General features: G+C 43.0%; 1 protein-coding gene across 2 annotated transcripts in view; it reads right to left on the reverse strand.

Annotated features, from left to right (window-relative positions):
* Nucleotides 1–6,125, reverse strand: part of Mindy2 (MINDY lysine 48 deubiquitinase 2) — a 60,525-nt gene extending 54,400 nt beyond the window's left edge. For both annotated transcript variants that reach the window (XM_040739794.1, XM_005075468.4), the window contains exon 1: nt 5,358–6,125. In XM_040739794.1, coding sequence (XP_040595728.1) covers nt 5,358–6,125 — 768 coding nt within the window. The remainder of the gene's footprint in view (nt 1–5,357) is intronic.
* Between the last annotated feature and the right edge of the window lie 8,730 nt (nt 6,126–14,855).

A 14,855-nucleotide genomic window follows, 5' to 3' on the forward strand; every position in this document is an offset into this window, starting at 1 on the left:
CCAATAATTTTGAAATATTATTTTTCTGTTACTTTAATAATTTTGTGAAACTGTTACCACATCAGAGCATGGGATTTTGGGTAACCTAAATTTGTGTTCCCAGGCCAAGGCCATTCATTTTTGGCTCTAGAATATAGTCGCCCAACACTTTTTTGTTTTGTTTGATCTGATCTTTCAGACAGGCTCTCTCAACATAACACAAGCTGGCATCAAAGTTACAGTAAGGTAAGAAAATGATTTTTTTCATTTTTTATGTTGTCAGATCCCTAGCACAATAAAAACAAAACATTCAATGCAAGCAATGCACAGTGGCCCAGAACTGTAATCCCACTCCCAGGAGGAGGACAGAGAAGGATCACTACCGATTTTAGGTACATAGTAAATTTGAGACCTGTCACAAAACCAAACCAAAGAAAAAGCAACTTAATCAATTAAAAGTGGAGAACAAAGTACTAGAAAGATAGTTCAGTGGCTCCAGATCACTGGCTGGTCCTTCAGAGTACCCAAGTTCTATTTCCAGCACCTACATGACAGTTTACAACTGCCTATAACTGTAGTCCCACTGGATCTGATGCCTTCTGGCCTCCTCTGGCCTTTCAAAGGCATAGGCACATATATAGTATGCATGTATACATATAGACAAAACAATCATACATATAAAATAAAAACAATTTAAAAAGTAAAAGTAGAGAATAAGTGGCTGAAGAGGTGGTTCAAAGATTAAGAGCATTTACTAGAGTTCCATTCCCAGCACGCACATCTAGTTCACAACCATATGTAACTCCAGTTCCAAGGACTCTGATGCCATCTTCTGGCCCAGCACCAGGCATCATGTGATACACATGCATACATGCATGAAAAACAATCCCTCACCCCCAAAAAGATACATGGAATTATCTTTTTTTTTAAAGTGGAGAATAATGGGAACAGCATCAAAGCTAACTTTAAGCCAGTATGTTTCTGCACACTTGCAATTCTAGCACTCAAGAGGTTGAACCCAGAGGATCGAGAGTTCAAATGCAGTGACTAAATAGCAACACCCTGTTTCAAAATAAAGTAGAAACAAAAAATTACTATATTCAAAGGCCTAATTTGTTGGTACTACATGTATTCAAAAATCAAATATCCTTTACCTGGACCTCCATAGGCATGATTGGAAAAGGAAAAGGAAGGCTTTTTCACTGAAGGAATACTATCAGAACCAGACTTCCACCCATGCAGGATCACGCTGTTCTCTTCTACTTTACTCACAAGTCCAGAGACACATATTACTTCTAATTCTTGGGAGAAAGTGGGAAAGGGAGCCCCAGAACTGTTCCTCAAATCTTTTATGTAGATAAGGTCCCACTACTGTGTAAAGTTTTTAATTTCTCCTTACAAGAGCTATATTTAAAATAGAGTAGGCAGAGGCTAAGATAAAACCTTTGGCTCACCATCTGTTTTTCCTTTTTTATAAGCGATAAATGTGCTTGGAAACCCTCAAAAGAGTTTTGTGCTTACTTTAGGAAAAGATAGCATGAAAAAAATTAGTGTGACTGCAATTCTTCTACAGGCTTGGGGTAGGATGGGGCAGAATAAGCCAGAAAGTAATGTGAAAGATTTATGGGAGGAAAAAAACATGGGAGAAGAGATAAGGTGTCATTGAAAAGTAGCCACAACAAATAGTCACAGCTGGGAAGATGCTCATAGACATGGAACTTCACTTCAAGGTGATAAAACAGGAAATGTCCATTTGAACTTCAAATTTCTCTGTCTGTCTGTCTGTCTCTCTTTCTCTCCTTACTTACTTACTTTTTTGGAGACAGGGTTTCTCTGTGTAGCTCTAGCTGTCCTTGAACTCACACTGTACACCAGGCTGGTCTCAAACTCAGGGATTCCCCTACCTCTGCCTCCCAAGTGCTGGGATTAAGTGTGTGTGCTATCACCACCCAGTGAAGATTTTTGCTATTGATTTTTTCTCCTTTTGTCATCATATTGTTCAGCTTTTGTCTTGCTCATTTATAAGGGCTCTTTATAAACTAAGAAACTAATCCTCAGGTCTAGAAAGAGATGGCTCAGTGGTTAAGATCACTGGCTGCTCTTCTAGAGGACCCAGATTCAATACCAAGCACTCATATGGTGACTCACAACTGTCAGAAACCCCAGTTCCAGGAGATCTGGTGCCCCTTTCTGGATTCCTGGGCACCAGACATGCATGTAGCTCACAGATTGGCATGCAGGCAAAAACACCCATACACACTAAAGAAGAAACTAGCACTTGGAATCAGGTGAAGATGATCAAAGCACACCACGAACATGTTTGAAAATTCTATAATGAGGGCTGGAGATGTAGCTCAGTTGACAGGTGTCTGCCTAGCATATATGAAGTCCTGGTTAACCCCAGAACCATATAAACTGGGAGTGGTGGCACATGTTTGTAATTCCAGTACTTTGGAGATTGAGGAGAACCGGAAGTTCAAAAATCATTCCCAGGCTATACAGCAAGTTGGAGCCCAGCCTGTGATATATAAGAGTCGGTCTCAAAAACAAAAAACCAAATATTAGAATGAAAACCATTATTTTCTATATAATTAGTATATATATGCATGAAAATGTCATAGTAAAACCCATTATCTTGCACAATATAATGTTAACTATGAAAAGAAACTTGAAAAAAAACTTGAGGCTGGGACAATGGCTCAGTGGGAAAAGTGCACCTGAATTTAGATCCCTGGCACCAATGTAAAAACTGGGCTGCAGTGTCTTTCATAGCTCTGTACCTCAGCACTGAAGGGTGGTGAAGTAGACAGACAAACTCAGGTCTCACTGGCTAGTCGGTCTAACTAAAAGAACAAGTTCAACTGAGAGACCCTGTCTCCAAAAATGAAACAAGAAATACTGAGAGTGACACAGAAAAACATCCGGCATGCGCGCGCGCACACACACACACACACACACACACACACACACACACACACACACTAGTTCTTAGACATTATAACCTGACAAATACATGAGTATGCTGTGTATAGTGGATGTCCTTTTGTTCTCCTTTTTAACCTCAATCATCATCCATCCATCAAAAAAATCTGGAAATCTCTGTGGATGTCCAAAAGGCAAATAACATTTTTGTATTATTAGGAAAACAGTTTGGACCTCTAGAAACCATGGCTCACCTTGAGAATACTACTTGACATTGTTTCTCTCACCCATCTCCCTATGACTGATTTTTGTTGGCATAAATAGCCTACAGGCAAAAAAAAGGGCTAAGAATCACGGATTTTCAAAACAATCTTCAAACACATTAGCATGCATACTCATTTATAGACTAACCAAACCCATCAAATTTACTTCTTGCTTATGGCCTTGTCTTGCCCCCTCTCCATTGCATCTCCACTAAACTTGGAGGTGATTTGCAAACTGTCTCTGATTTGTCTTCAAATGTGCCCTTCTGTCCAGAGGCTTTATCTCATGCAATCTTCTGACGTGAATCAGTGCATCTCATCTCTGAAGCCTTCCCGAGATCCCATTCCAAGGTACCCACCAGCTCCTTTTTTTGGTACTCCCTTAGCACATTAGGGCTGCAATTACTCTTTAAGTCCACCTCCTTACCATATCCTGAGCTACTGGAAGGCTGATGTTCTTTGTACTGTTTTTGCATTTGTAGTGTCAACTACAAAACCAGAACCCAAACATGTGGTTACACATTTGAATCTGTCTTTCACGGTCAATACATCCAACGCTCATATATCCACAAAGTAATCCAGGTCATGGTATCTGCCCCTCCCACTCTGAATGTGGGTGGCAGTCCATGGAATGTGGGTTTGGACTAAATAAAAAAGGAGAAATCCTATTGAGCACTCATCTCTCTCTGTTTCCTGACTATGAATGTAATGTGACTAGTTACTTCAGGCTCCAGCTGCCATGCACTCCCTGACTTAATGGACTGTACCCTCAAACTGTGAGCGAAAATAAACCCTACCTTAAGTTGCTTTTGTCAGGTATTTTGTTACGGCAATGAGAAAGGGAACTATGCCAGAAAATTGGTACTCTGGAATGGAGCCTCAGCTATGGTATACCTGACCATGTAGCTCTCAGACCTCATGGTTTATAGAAAAAATGTGGAAGTTTGGAACTCTGGGATAGAAAAGCTCTAGAATGCTATGAGCAGAGGTTAATCAAAATAATCTTCAAATTCATTAACATGCATACCCATTCACAAACTAACGCAGGTGATTGGAACCCACATGGTTCCATCAAGAGCCCCAGATACCCGATGTGAAACTGATGTTTGGGATTCTTCTCTCATTATCCATCTCAATTTCTTCACAAGTGGTCGCAAAATTCAAGCTGTTCTTCTAGGGAACATTGTAACTGCAGATGGAACCATTAATTTGAAATCAGGTGCTGAGATGCACCCTCTCAGCACCCACAAACTGCAAGCTTAAATATGGCACTTTATTCTGAGGTCTCAATACACCTGCCGTTCCCCTTTCATGCTCCAGTGTCTTAGACTTGTCATTTCTTGTTTTAGCTTCCTTAACACATTCTAATGTATAGTTACTGGTAAAAAAAAATGCCAAACCTTTGAAGTAGAGCCAAAGAAACAAGGCAAGTAAGAAAATCATACACAAGGTTAAAATATAGTCTTTGAAAACAACTAATTTGTGGTAAGTGGGCTCAGACCAATGCTTTTCCTTAAATGAAATTTATCTAAAAGGGCTGACTGTATCTTTCCTATCTCCATTCCTTCACATATCCACACCCAAGTGGGGCAGGCAGCATTCTCTAGAAAAGTGTATACATAATCATTAAAACTTACTTCATGATATCACATTGATAGTAACTATGAAGATGACTTTTTTCCAATTTCCACTGTTTTGCATATGTGTTAATGTCAGTAAGAAGGAGTAATATATGGACGAATATAGCTAAAAATATTCAGCAGGTGTAGGTGAAGGGTGCTCTAGATTCTACCTGCTTAAAAGTACACCATCAGTTACAACCTTTAACTGATTGTTGAATTTTTAATACAAAAGGGACATGAAGTTAGGGGCAATTCTTCCTGACAGAAAGGACCTGAAGTTAGGGGTAATTCTTCCTGACACATACGTATGTGAATAATTGTTCAATAAAGAAATTCTGGAATTAATTTCATGCAAGAAGAGACTGTTAGACATGGTGGTGTCTGCCTATAAACCTAGCACCCCGCAGACTGAAGTTCGAAGACCGCCTAGGCTACACAGGGAAACCTTGTCTCCAAAAAGGAGACTGATGAATGAAGAAACAAGGAAGCCATCAGCTGACAAACAACAGTTTCCTCACCCCATTTTGCCCCTCCCCACAAGCTGTAGGAAGTAGAAAGCTGCAGATTGTACCTTCCAGGCCAGAAGCAAAACATTGAGGATAGCCAGCAAAGGGCAGGGGCCATTCTCATTCTGGGTGATGATGGGCGTGTTCTCCTCTTTCCACTGGATCCATTTGATGTGATACACTGACTGGCCGGGAAAGCGTTCTTTGGAGGCCGCTAGCACCTGAGCCGGGTCCTCCTCCTCCTCTCTGCACAGCGGTGCAGCCCTGGGCGGCCCCGCCGCGCCCTCCTCCACGTCTTCGGGGACCCTGGTCTCCGCTCCCTCTTCACTATTGAACTCAGAGCTACTGGGGAAAGAATGCAGGTTGGAGAAAGACTCCAGAGAGTCCAAGCTGGGCGAGTCCCCTGGGGGGCTCGGCTCGCTGCAGCTGCTGCTCAGGGCGCCGGCGCTGCTGGGCTCCTCGGCTGCCTGCTCCACCCCGCAGGTGCCCGCGTCTCCCACTGGCCCCGACCCTCGGCCCGCCGCGGCCTCGGCCAGCTCTGGGGAGGCGGTCACCTTGCGCTGCCCTCTCGGAGGCGCCTCGGAGGCGGCGGGGCTCGGCGACGCGCTGTCTTTCAAGTCCGAGCCCGCGCCGCTGCCGAGCTGCGAGGGGAGCGTCGGGTCCCCGGGGCTGCTCCGCGCGGCCGCCGCCCCCTGCCCGCCGCTCTCCACCGCGCGTCCTGCGAGACCATCCTCAGCCTCGCGCCCGTCGTGCCGTCGCCCTTCCGGCGGCGACTCTCGTCCCGCCGCCACCCCGAGTTCCAGAGGCTGCGGGCTGTCAGGGCCGCTCTCCATCCCCGGCCGCCCGCCCCTGGTCCTATAGACACCGCGGCCGGCTCTCCTCAGCCAGCGCCTCCGACGCCATGACAGCCGCTCAGTGGCAGCTCCAGCGCCCTAGCGCGGCCTCGGCCAGGCACGTCACCGGAGAGGGCGGCGGGAGCGCGCGTGCGCGAGCTCGCGCCCGCCCGGTCGGAGCGTGCCTCTGCGTGGCCGCGCTCGGTGAGGAGCCGGGACTCACACCGAGAGAATCTTTCCCCCGAGGCCACGCCCCTCCCGCGCGTTCAAGCCTAGGAAAGCAAAGCGAGGGTAGGGGGTGGGTAGGGGCGTGGCCAAAGGCGCGGCTCCGGCAGCCGCAAGGCCAGTAGGAAAATAGCCTCTGTGTGGGGCCGGAAGTTGAACTCCCCGCATCCCCGCTGCGCGCGCTTACTTCAAAGGCAGCCGCCAAGGCTGTAGCCAGTGTGGTCCAGCTTTGGGCTTGTGGCTGGTGAGCCCTGAAAGTGGCAGTAGCACTGGAAGGGAGCCATTCCTTGTGGGGCTTTGGGAGCTGTTTCTTTAGCTTTTAATGTCGAAAATTGGAAGCATTTCTTAGGAAATGTAGATTTTTAAGGCGGAGATCTGTTGGAGGCTTTTGGAAGACAGCGCTGCACGGGGGCAGCTCTCCCTGGGTTTTGGCAGAGAATCGCTATGCTCCCCACCGGCTACTGGTTTTCCTTGCCGAGGTTTCAGTGCGGTTGTGGATATTGGCCTTCGCCCCAGGAGAGAGGGTAAATTTGGGCCAATAATAATAAATTAGTTTGCGTTTGAAGTAAGCCAAGTCTTTGCGGTTCTGTTCACTTGGCTCCTACTTTGCACGGAGTGGGAAGCGCCTGCTCCAGAAAAAGTGAATTTTTCTAATTAGAACCGACTTACCATGAAGTCTTGACGTCTGCAAAGAGGCCAGAGCTGCCTGCAATTTTTTTTTTGGGGGGGGAACAGTGGTTACAGATCTTCTGACCTGTTTCGGAAAAGGATTTCTTTCTGGGCCCTCCCCTTTCAAAGATGCCCAGGCTGAGTGAGAGGATATAAAAATGAACAAGACAGGTCTTCCTTCAGGATTACGCATGCAAATACCTGTCTACATTGGTTAGAAAGTTGAACAAAATGAGGCATTGCTTTACTTACACACATTTTAGCACCTGTGTTTTACACTAAGGATGTCACAGTTATCTTCTCAGAAATTATGATCCTTCCTCTACCAACCCTCTTTTCCACCTCTCTCTCCTCTTCCCCCTCCAGCTTCCCCACTCCCCTTCCCAGCCTCTCCTTTCTTTTTTCAGTGCTGGAAATCTCGTAGACAAGACTGTCCTCGAACTCATTCACAGCCAGTTCCAGAACAGCCAGGGCTACACAGAGAACCCTGTCTAACAACAGCAACAAAATTGGCAACTTTTTAAAAATTGAGGCAGAGTCTCACTATGTAGCCCAGGCTAGCCGGGAAGTTGTTATTATGCCAGGCTGGCCTCAGGCTTACAGAAATTTGCCTGCCTTTGCTTCCCAAATACTAGAATTAAAGGCATGTGCCACCATGCCCAACAAGATTGGCAACTCTGAAAAACAGAAAAAAAATGGGAACATTTATTCAGAATGTTGAATTTTGGAGTTTTGTTTACAGCTACCTTCATGTTTAATCAAAAGTAATAAATCCTGCCGTTAAAGTTGAGATTTTCTCCAGAAAAAAAAAAAAGAATTGCAGACACTAAACAATTAAGACTATGTCCCGTAGATTTGATCACGTTACAGTATTGAAATCCATGAAGTACAGCTGAAAATATCACTGATTTTAAGGAGGCCTGCAAAGTTCTTCTATATGACTAAACTGTGTGAAAATATGAAATATTTGTAGGCCAATGTAGCACACAGTAGAAGCAAAAATAATGAAACGTACTTCTCAAAGAATGGTTTTCTAGTAGTTTTGAAAATCCTGTGTGGATAGGCCTATACTTTGGTAGTTTTTATTGGTATCTGTTTCAAATTGAGGCTGGACAGGTGGTGCTTGCTGTGCTTGCAAAGAACCCAAGTTCAGTTTCACTGTAATCATTGTCTAGAAAAAGTTCAGAGCTTTGCTTTGTGTTTATACTGTGTTGTTTGGCTGGGCATAAAGGTCAAGGTTGGGGGTGTGTTTTCTTCTTTTTGAGCTTAGTGACTTTTCTGGCTGCTATTGTGACTCTAGAAACTTTTGTATATAACCTGTTCTCTCTGAAGTTTATTTTCCCTCCCTCCCTCCCCACCTCCCCACCACCTCCTGGCTTCTTATTTTTGATTTCTAATATTGCACTAGTTAGTATTTCTTTGTGTGTACCTTTCTTTTATTCATTGCACTGGGTACTTGGTAACCACAGTCAGTATACACATTTATTTCCTTCAGTTATGGGAAATTGATTATTTCTTTAATAATTCTGACCCTTTCCCTGACTTTACAGTCTTTATCATTTTGTTTTTTATATATTTAATTTTCAGATATTCCTTCTTGTTCCTTTTTATTGTTATTAGTATACTAACTTATTTTAGAATATTGATTATAAATTTTTATATTTATTTACTTAGTATGTATACAATGTTCTGTCTACATATATTCCTGCACACCAAAAGAGGGCACCAGATCTCATTACAGATGGTTGTGAGCCACCATGTGGTTGCTGGGAATTGAACTCAGGATCTCTGGAAGAGCAGCCAATGCTCTTAACCTCTGAGCCATCTCTCCAGCCCCTTGGTTATAATTTTTATATTATTATTTCGATGCTATATTTTAATTTTTAAGATTAAGTTATTTTTATTGTATGTGAACGAGGGTTTTGGTTACATGTGTGCATGTGCACTGGGTGTGTGCCTGGTGCCTGCAGCTGTCTGAAGAAGGTATTGGATCCCTAGCACTGGAATTGCAGACAGTTGCGAGCCATCGTGTGGGTGCTAGCAACTGAATCTGGGTCCTCTGCAAGAGCAGCAAGTGCTCTTAACAGCTGAGTCATCTCTCCAGTCTGGCCTTTGTATTTTCCAAAGGATATTGAAACATGTGTCAGTAATATGTACTTAGCATGTAGCTTTTGGTAGTGATAGGGATTGAGATGTAGGGGAAAGAAATATAGAACAAATCTTATTTTGGGAAATACAATATTGATAAGGGCTGAGGAGATGACTCAGTAGATGGTGCTTGCTTTGCAAACATGAAAACTGGGTTTGGATCCCCAGCACCCAGATAGAAGCCAAGTGCACATGCCTGTAATCCAGCAGTGGAGGGAGATACAGACAGACCCTAAGTGCTCAGGGACAGCCTATCTAGCTGAAATAGTGAACTTCAGGTTCACTGAAAGACCCTGTCCCAAAGAACAAAGAGGGTAGAGTGTGGTGGTACACACCTTTAGTCCCAGCACTCAGGAGGTAGAGGCAGGCAGGTCTCTATAGTTTGAGTCCAGCTTGGCCTACATAACAAGTACACAGTGAGTCCCCATCTCAAACAATAAAATAAACAAACCCACAACAAAGCAAGAACAGCAGCATCAACAAAAACCCAACAGGTTGGGGAGTGGTTAAGGAAGGAGTGATTGACCTCTGGCCTCTGCATACCCCTTGAAGGTAAGTACATCAATGCATACATGTACAGCCACATACTATCCCCATGCACCAAGACATATTGACGTGAAATTGTTGAAACTATGTCATGATATTAAATAACAAGTAAAATACAATAAATGTTGTTAAAAATACAGAGGAAAAGCTGAGCGTTGGTGGCGCATGCCTTTAATCCCAGCACTTGGGAGGCAGAGGCAGGCGGATCTCTGTGAGTTCGAGGCCAGCCTGGTCTACAGAGTGAGTTCCAGGATAGCCTCCAAAACAATACAGAGAAATCCTGTCTCGAAAAACCAAAAAAAAAAAACAAAAAACAAAAAACAAAAAAAAACAGAGGAAAGATATCCATGTGAGATAATAATTAAAAGTATAGATTATTGCCTTAGACTTAAAAGATACAAAATATATATCAAAATTATTATTATTCTGTTAGTGTTTTAGATTGTCTTTGAATAAGATCTTTTCATTTGGCTCTAACTTGCCTGGTGCAGTACTAACTTCATAGTTCAGACTGGCGTCAAGCTTGGTGCAACCCTCCTGTCCCCAAATTACAATTACAAGTGTTGGAATTACAGATGTAAACCACCACATCTGGGTAAAATTATAGTTTTATTTACTTTGTGTTGACAGGAATTGAATCTGGGGCCTCCTGTTTGTTACGTATGGGCTATACAACTAAACTATATCCCTGCCTTGATTATTTTGTTTTGTTCTAGGGTACCCCGAGTTAGCCTCATACTCTTGGTCTTTCTATGTCAAGTCTCCCAAGATTGCAGGCATGGGATTACAGGCATGGGCCATCACTCTTTGCCTCTAGTCTGTTAAAACCATGTTTATTTTAAAGCTACATCACAAACTTTCTAGCTATAAATCAGAAAAGTTAGCATCATCTTTGACTTTCACCCTAGATTCTAAGTGTTATTCTCTCTATCAAGTCTTACTAATATTATGCACCCTTTATTTTGTTCATTCTTCCTGTAACCGCCCCTAGTCCTTATCCCTTTACAAGTAGTGTATAGCACCATTCCAGTTACTTTCTGCTCTATGGTCTTTTCCTCCTCACTGCCTATATGTGCCTATAAAAACTATAATTCAAAAGTCTTTGCTTTTATTAGGTTGACATATTTCCGATAAATAAATTGGTGGTTCTTGTATTATTCGGGCTTCTCTAGAGGAGCAGAACTGATAGAATGTATGCATTTTAAAAAGAGATTGACTAGAGTCACATATGACTGAGAGGGATTGGGTGGTCCAATACTGTCTGTCTGCTGGCCAGAGAGACTGAGAACCTGGTAGCCGCTCAGTCAGTGAACTATATTCCTTAGTCCCAGTTTGGTGCTGAGGGGCTGCAGAATTCCTGGAGAGTCCCTGGTCTTCAATCCACACTGGAGTTTGAAGAACCTGGAGCCTGGTGTCAGCAAACAATGGCAACAGCAATAGAGGAAGACACAGTCATCAGCAAGAGGTGCAGGCCGGCAGCCAGTGCTGCTGCTTCTTTAGACCTCCTTATGTCTGGGCCACCTACCAGATCAGTGCTACTCACTCTGTGGAGGGGGGGGTCTTCCAAGTCAATTCTTTCAGGAAATGCTCTCACACGCTTCCACGTCTCTTAGTTATTCCAGACCCAGTCAAGTTGACAATCAAGATTAACCATCACAGATATCATCATTAGCTGCATCAAAATGAGCCCTGAGAGAAACATGAAGTGTGTACAGGGCATATGTACCTTAGCTCCACCCCATTTAGTTCTCAGTTCAAGATATGTGAGTTAAAATCCAGGCTTTTCATATAACTCAGTGGTCCTGGCTTTGGCCCTCAGCTTCCTGCAAAGTACATCCCCAACTCAATTATTTCCTTTCGCCCCCATGAGGAGCCCTGCACCTGTTCAGAGACAAATCCAATGCTGTGATCATCGACCAGGTGCTGCCTTTGCTCCATGCTGCTTTAGCAGATGCTCCTCTGCCCTGGTGGTGTGAGAGGATAGAGAGAAACGACCTTTTCCCCCATTTTATTGTAGCCCACAAATGCTATGATGTTAGTGAAATGGTTCTCTCAAATGCACTCATATAATCTTTTCAAAAAATGGAACCTAGCTAGATGTGTCCTGGATACTATAGCTTATACTAGGAATGAATCTGAGAAGTATATTCAATCACTTTCAAATACTCCCTAGTACTTGAGTTACTTCCCTAGTCTTAGGACAGTTAATTTATTGGATCAAGTTTAATTGTGTCTGCTTCCTTCTTTCCACAGGACTTCTCTCAATAAGAAAAAAAAGTCATACTAAGGGTTGGATGTATGTAGCCTATTGGTAAAGTGGGTATTTAGCATTCATGAGATGCAGGGTTTAATTCCAGAATGAAACAGATAAGAAACAACTTGGTCTTTTAGTTTTTAGTAATACTTTTACTAATTACATGCATAATTATATATGTCTAGAAGAGTAGTTGCCAAACTTCAGTGCTATTAATTCTCAAGAATCAGACGAACCAAAATCTTATTCAGGTGTGTTTTGCCGCTCTGACAAGCATGCTGAGTGATTCTCCTGCAGGAAGTGTCCTCTGTATCAAGAAACATTGGTATAGAGCACTATCAGATAGGAAAGACACTCATTGTTGAGTCGTGTCTTATATGTTATTAAGATTCCTATAGCAGGGACTGGAGGGATAGCTCAGCCATTAAAGGCTAAGCTCACAACCAAAAATAAAAGATTCCTATAGTAGGAACTGGAGAGATGGCTCAATGGTTAAGAGCATGTACTGCTCTACCAGAGGGCTTAGGTTCAGTTAACAGCACCCATGTGGCAGTTTACAACCATCTGTGATTCCAATTCCAGGGGATCCTTAGGCACCAGACATGCATGTGGTGATATGTATATATATATGCAGGCAAAACACTCATACACATAAACTAAAACAAAGTCAGCTTTAAAACAAAGATGGTTCATAATTACAATGAGATAGCTAATTAATTAAAACATAGTTATTTGGAGGCACAGAAGAGAATGTTAAGCATGGAAGCAGCTAATGTAGCATAAAGTATGAACGGAGCCCACAGGGCTGGGATTAGAATCTGCTCCAGCTGTTCACTCATTTTGGGTAGGTCAATTTACTTAATTTTAATCGCTACTCTTTGTAAAAGGAAATAAGGAAGAGGGAGGGAGGAAGGAAGGAAGGGGAAGAAAGGAAGGGAAAAAAGAAGGAAGAAAAAGTATAAGGAAAAAGAAAAAAAGATGGGGTAGGCACTGAGGATGTAACTCAGTTGGTAGAGTGCTTGCCTAGCATGCAGGAAGCCCTTGGATTTGAACCCAGGTGTAGTGGTACATGCCTGTAATCCCAGTGCTTGGAAAATAGAGGACAGAGAATTAGAAATTTAAGATCACTCAACTACCTAGTTTGAAGTCAGCCTAGACTAGAAATAAGGCTCTGTCAAAAGAACAACAAAAAAAACCAACAAAAAAACCAAGGGACAGTATTAGCTTAAATGATTTTATTATTGTTTTTATTAGATGTTTTTATTCATCAGTGTCTGTGTATATATGATGGGATTTCCCATGTGTGCATGCTTGCTGAAGCCAGAAGAGGGCATCAGATCCCCGGGATCTGGAGTTACAGGTAGCTGTGAGCTACAGGACTTGGGTGCTATGAGCCAAATTCAGGTCCTCTGGAATAGCAGTCAGCGTCCTTAAGCACCGGGACCAACCCATGTTACATTATTTTGTAAATTAAATGGGAATTTAGGGCAAACAATTTATAAATTATTAAGACTTTTAATTTCGACTATTGTTATTGTGGCAATGAGGGTCAAACCAAGGACCTTGCACATGCTAGGTAAGTGCTTCCCTACTGAGCTACACCCCTGGCTCAAATATATTATTATTATTATTATTATTATTATTATTAGTGCTATCAACCTAGTAGCAATCTAGTTAGAAAGATATACCATAAGTATATAAAATGAAATGAAAACATAACACTTGTAGCCAATGCAAAACAGTCTGGGAAGTGAGAGGAATTGTCATCTATGATAATTACATATCCAAACTGAGGCTAGACATGATAGAAAATGCCTATAATCTCAGTACTTGGGAGATGGAGGCAGGAGGATCATGAATTCAAAGTCATCTGTAACTACATAGCAATTTGTAGGGCTGCTTGGGATATGTGAGACCCTGGCTCAAATTCCCCTCCCACCCCCAAAATCCAAATCCAAATACATATAAAAAGAATCAGTTTAGCTATTTGGTTTTTGTTGTTTGTTTGTTTGTTTGTTTGCTTTGTTTTGTTTTTGAGATAAGGTTTCTCTGTGTAGCTTTGGCTGTCCTGAAACTCGCTCAGTAGACCAGGCTGACCTTGAACTCACAGAGATCTACCTGTCTCTGCCTCCTGAGTGCTGGCACCACCACCAGGCTTTAGCTTAATTATTTGTAATAGTTCCCCAAACACTATGTTTAGTGTTTAAAAGTAAGGGTTATGAGTGAAGATCGGGGTAGAATCCTTTCAGCATTTGTGAGATCCCAAGGACAATCCTCAACCCAGAAAAAAAAATACACAATAGTAAATAAACAGGGCTGTAGAAATAGCTCAGTCATTAATGTGTTTGCCACAGAAGCATGGGGTTCTATGTTCAGTCTACCAGAACTGCAGTGAAATAGCTGGGTACAGCTGTGTTGGGAAGGCAGAGACAGGGGGATCCCTGGAGTCCATTGCCTAGCCCATCTAACTGAATCAGCAAGTTCCAGGTTTAGTAAGAGACCCTACATAAACAAGGGGGAGGGTTGGCGAGATGGCTCAGAGATTAAAGAGTGTTTGCAGCTCTTCCAGAAGCTCTAAGTTTGGTTTCCAGAACCCATATCATGTGGTCGATAACCACTTGTAATTCCAGCCCCAGGCATGTGAACACCTCTGTTGAATTCCATAGGCATCTGCATTGACACATGCATGCACACATGTGCACGCACGAACACATACACACACAGGCACACACAAAATTTAAAAAAAAAGTGATGTAGCCGGGTGGTGGTGGTGCACGCCTTTAATCCCAGCACTCAGGAGGCAGAGGCAGGCAGATCTCTGTGAGTCCGAGGCCGGGTTGGACCGACAGCCTCCAAAACAATACAGAGAAACCCTGTCTCGTAAAAAC

This window comes from Mesocricetus auratus, unplaced genomic scaffold (genome assembly GCF_017639785.1).
Source record: "Mesocricetus auratus isolate SY011 unplaced genomic scaffold, BCM_Maur_2.0 Super-Scaffold_100691, whole genome shotgun sequence".
NCBI lineage: Eukaryota > Metazoa > Chordata > Mammalia > Rodentia > Cricetidae > Mesocricetus > Mesocricetus auratus.